General features: G+C 35.7%; 2 protein-coding genes across 2 annotated transcripts; both read right to left on the bottom strand.

Annotated features, from left to right (window-relative positions):
- Positions 1-1,460: 1,460 nt before the first annotated feature.
- Positions 1,461-3,043, bottom strand: LOC131637576 (uncharacterized). The gene is made up of 5 exons (XM_058908175.1): positions 2,786-3,043; positions 2,496-2,668; positions 2,290-2,410; positions 2,042-2,091; positions 1,461-1,905 (listed from the first exon to the last, which is right to left on the bottom strand). Exons 1-5 carry the CDS (start codon positions 3,041-3,043, stop codon positions 1,461-1,463), a joined length of 1,047 nt encoding a protein of 348 aa, XP_058764158.1.
- Positions 3,044-3,076: 33 nt separating this feature from the next.
- On the bottom strand, positions 3,077-3,606 carry LOC131637575 (uncharacterized). Its single transcript, XM_058908174.1, has 2 exons — positions 3,568-3,606; positions 3,077-3,418 (listed from the first exon to the last, which is right to left on the bottom strand). Exons 1-2 carry the CDS (start codon positions 3,604-3,606, stop codon positions 3,077-3,079), a joined length of 381 nt encoding a protein of 126 aa, XP_058764157.1.
- Positions 3,607-4,149: the final 543 nt, after the last annotated feature.

The following is a 4,149-nucleotide window of genomic DNA, read 5'->3' as shown; positions in this document are numbered from 1 at the left end:
AATCAGAGTACAAAATCTCAAACAAACATCATATTTGAGCCGTCACAATTATTAACTAAGAACACATCAAAAATCATGCTCATAATCATACATACATAACACATATAACAGAGGAATCATACTTCATTAATCTTTCAAACCAAATAGTTCATAATATCACAGAAGATTTCAAAGAACAACATAAATTCAAATCATAACATCCTTGCCAACATGGCAACAACTATCCAACATGTCTCAAAAGAGAATAATAACATAATCAAACAAAAGATGACAACATCCACAAACACAACACAAACAACACGTCATACATCGTATAAAACAAATCCGACTCAATGCCAAGGTTTTATGGCAATAACCGTATCATTACCATCATAGTAATTTACTACATCTCAATCACGTCGTTACGACATACATCACAAACTACTTCATAAAACATCATTAAATCGACAACATACAATTAAATGAAAGGTTTCAAAAAGATATCTAAAGATTTTCAATTCATTTTCATTAGAAAGACATCAATTAGAGCTTCACAGAGGTTCACACGGCACTTAAAAAGGAGTTACAGATCAAAAGATACATCAATTCAAAGTTACAAAAAGTTTTACACAACAGGGTTCGCTCAGCAAGCTCAAACGCACTTCGCAAAACTAAATCCAGAAGTGAACAATTTTCGCAGCTCCGCTTAGCGGACCAGCTCCGCTTAACAGGCTCGCGCATTTTCAAAATCTCTCCCAACATCCGACACACAATTATGCAGAAAAATCACAGACGTGTCAGACCTGCGTAACCACACTTACACCACTCCAAACCATCATTAATCAGCAATTAAAGACACATATCAACACCAGCTAACATCATCCATCAACACTCATCATTTAAAACATGATTTCAACCACAAATTCATGAAAATCCAACATAAACCCTAAGATTCTACAACAGATATTCATGGATAGCAACATACAATCAAAACTCCACCCTAAACATCATCATACAACCCTTTATCTTGAAAGAAACCCACCCTTACATTGGGTTTTAGATTGAAGCCAACTCTATCTTCAAACCTAGCTTTCTGCTCTTCTCTTCTTTTCCCAATTTTACCAAATGAGCTTCTAACTCTCTATTCTCTAAAACCCTTGTTTTGTTAAACCCTTACTAACTCTCAAATTGCTAATGGACTCTAATTAACACCTCTCAATTACTAATTCTATGACATGCCCAATTACTAATAGTTTTACTAACTCATGTTATTTACTAAAAATTCCCAATAAATAACACAAAATCAATTAAACACATAATTAACACATAATCAAATAAATAATTCACATAACACATAATCAAATAAAATACGTAAATAAAATAGTCGTTACAATCTGCATGGTTAACGATTGACTCCCACTTGGTTGTGTGCATGATCTCTTTATAGTCCGACTCCCCTGGAAAGCATCATCATATTCCCACTAACTTGGATCACGATGCACATCACTTTCTTCCCCCTTTCTACTCTTCTTAATTCCTCTCTTTGGCTTGTATTTGACCGGCGGTGGACACATTGAAGATGTGGATGGATAGGCAATATCACAAACTTTTTTCTTCAACGCCCTTTGACCCACAATATCCATAGTACTGAATTGTCGCTTCAACTCTTCGCACTCCTCTTCTAAATCCCACTTCTCCTCGTCAAGACTCACCTCATATTCATAAATTTGCAATTTTGTCCAAAACACATGAATAGATTCCAAAGGTATAGGTATGCCTAGAATCTGGTAGCCGACGAGATGACACGCACACGATAACCCACATGTTGTTCTAATGTAACAACCACACCTCTGCTTGCTCGCACCAACAAATTTTCCTTTTTCTAGTTTCTTTCCAATGATTTGTATACAATGTCTTGAAATAAAACTGTGCAATTTAGAAAAGAATGAAGTGTTATACCGATGCTCAATGTTGACGATACTTTTTTGAAACGACACTCTTATGGAACCTAGATGCAACTTCAACATTATGTTCACAGCCTCTCAACTTGCACATAAATCACCTCGACTTGTTGTCAACATGTTCTGCAGTCTCCAATGTGCAGACTCCACCCTACAAATCATAGACACATTAAATAAACAACTCACAAATAGAAAACATAAACATATTTTCTTTTAGAATGTACATGTTTGTTGTTGTGTTCCCTAAATGAGTGACTATGTTAATCCATGCAGCAAAAAATCTTTCTTTATATGGTGTTAACCATGTTTCTTTCACATACTTGACAAATGATAGAATATCACTACATACACTCTCGAAGTGGTTGAGATGTACATCAAATTCGTCTTTTGTATTTGAATACATCATGTTGTTCCATTGATCCATGGCATGTTCTTGTCTTTCTAATTTGACATACTCTTTAAATTTCATGCTAACATTTTTTGAAATATGAAACGTACATAGCAAATGACGCATTTGGATACACATAATCAATGGCATTCATTAATGCAAGTTACCGGTCCATCACCATGACATCTGGTAGAAATTTCTCACAATAGAACAACTCATTGAGCCTCTCCAGTGCCCATGTGAAGTTCTCGTCCCTTTCGTGTTCCAAATATGCAAAAGCAACTGAAAACGTCAATTGTGTTGATGTAACACCAACAATCTCAAGCAGTGGTAGCCGGTACTTGCACAATTAAAAAAGCATCCATAAACTAGACCACTCTACATATTTTTAAGATGGGAGCAATTAATATTAATATTCTGACCTGTTTGTCTTGTACGTGCAATCAAAAATCAACACCAAAGGAAACATATTCAACAACTTAACTGAGTCAGGGTGTTTCCAGAAGATATCAGCCACAATATCTGAATTCTCCTTATTTCTAGACCAACACATGTATTTCTCTTGGTGAATAAGGCTAAATAACATTTGCACTTCTGTCAGTGCACCTCTCTTGCCCAGTTTGTATGTTGCTCTAGCTTTGTAAATCTGGGTAATACTCGTGAGATTTTCTGGATCTTTGTCTTTCAAAGCAGACACGATGTACCTTGGTGCCATATTGTACTTCGTCATGTCATTCACAAACTTTTTTTAATCATCTTTTAAACGCCCCAAGATGTCATGACTTAACATATCCTTATCTAGTCTATGATTATGCATCCCACATTTTACCACCACCTTCCAACCAATACCATTCGAAGCAGATCTCAGCCTAAATGGGCATCTAAGCCTCATAGTATAATTGCCATCAGAAGGGGCCGCAACTTCATTTTTCTTTTTGTAATTTCCTCCTCGGTCACAGCCCATAATCAATTTATCCTTTCTCCCTCGCATTCCATTAGCAGAATCGGATCGGATTGTAACAACAGCAACACCATGAGTTCTTCCAATAGCACATGCCCATTCTAGAACCTTATCTCGAGATTCAAAAATCTGACAATCACAAAAATGTACAATGACATAACTGCATTAAACTATATAAACTAAAAAAATTTGTGTATGACATGAGGTAAACATACCGTATCTGTCACGAAGTACTGTGTAAGATCACTGCAAGAATCTGTAGAAAAAGCTTAAGCTACCGGTTCAGAACCGCAAAGATATAAAACTTCATCAGCCATACTGAAAATTTCAGGTTTAACGAAATTTTCGGTACACACCGGAAATTTGAAATTACTGGTACACACCGGAAATTTGAAATTTCCGGTAACGGGTTATATACCGGAAATTTGGGAATTTCCGGTACGAGGTAATGAGTTTTGTAAAAGTACCGAAATTTTAAAACATCAGGTAAATCGCACTGGAAATTTGGAATTTCCGGTAAACAGATACCGAAAATTTGTGAAAATCAAATAATCTCCGGTATCACACAAAAAAGGATATCGAAAATTTGCTAAAGGGTACTGAAAATTTTTTTTGGCTAATTTTTCCAACAATAATTTTTTTCCCAAAAATGGTAAAAAATTTTGAGTTAATAATATCAGGAGTATTTTGGAAATATCATAAATTGAGGGGAAGGGGGAGGGGGTGGCGGGTATAAAAAAGGGGTGGCAAGTATAATTCTCCTGTTTCTAAATTTCTTTTGGGCCACTGTCAAGTGGGTTGTTCAACCCAATAGCAAACTTAGATGAAATTTGCAGTACGTCTGAATAGGTATATTTTTC

Source organism: Vicia villosa, unplaced genomic scaffold (assembly GCF_029867415.1).
Source record: "Vicia villosa cultivar HV-30 ecotype Madison, WI unplaced genomic scaffold, Vvil1.0 ctg.002030F_1_1, whole genome shotgun sequence".
In the NCBI taxonomy this organism is placed as follows: Eukaryota; Viridiplantae; Streptophyta; class Magnoliopsida; order Fabales; family Fabaceae; genus Vicia; species Vicia villosa.
Note: the sequence above shows the minus strand (reverse complement) of the source record. Positions and strands in the feature narration are given on the sequence as shown.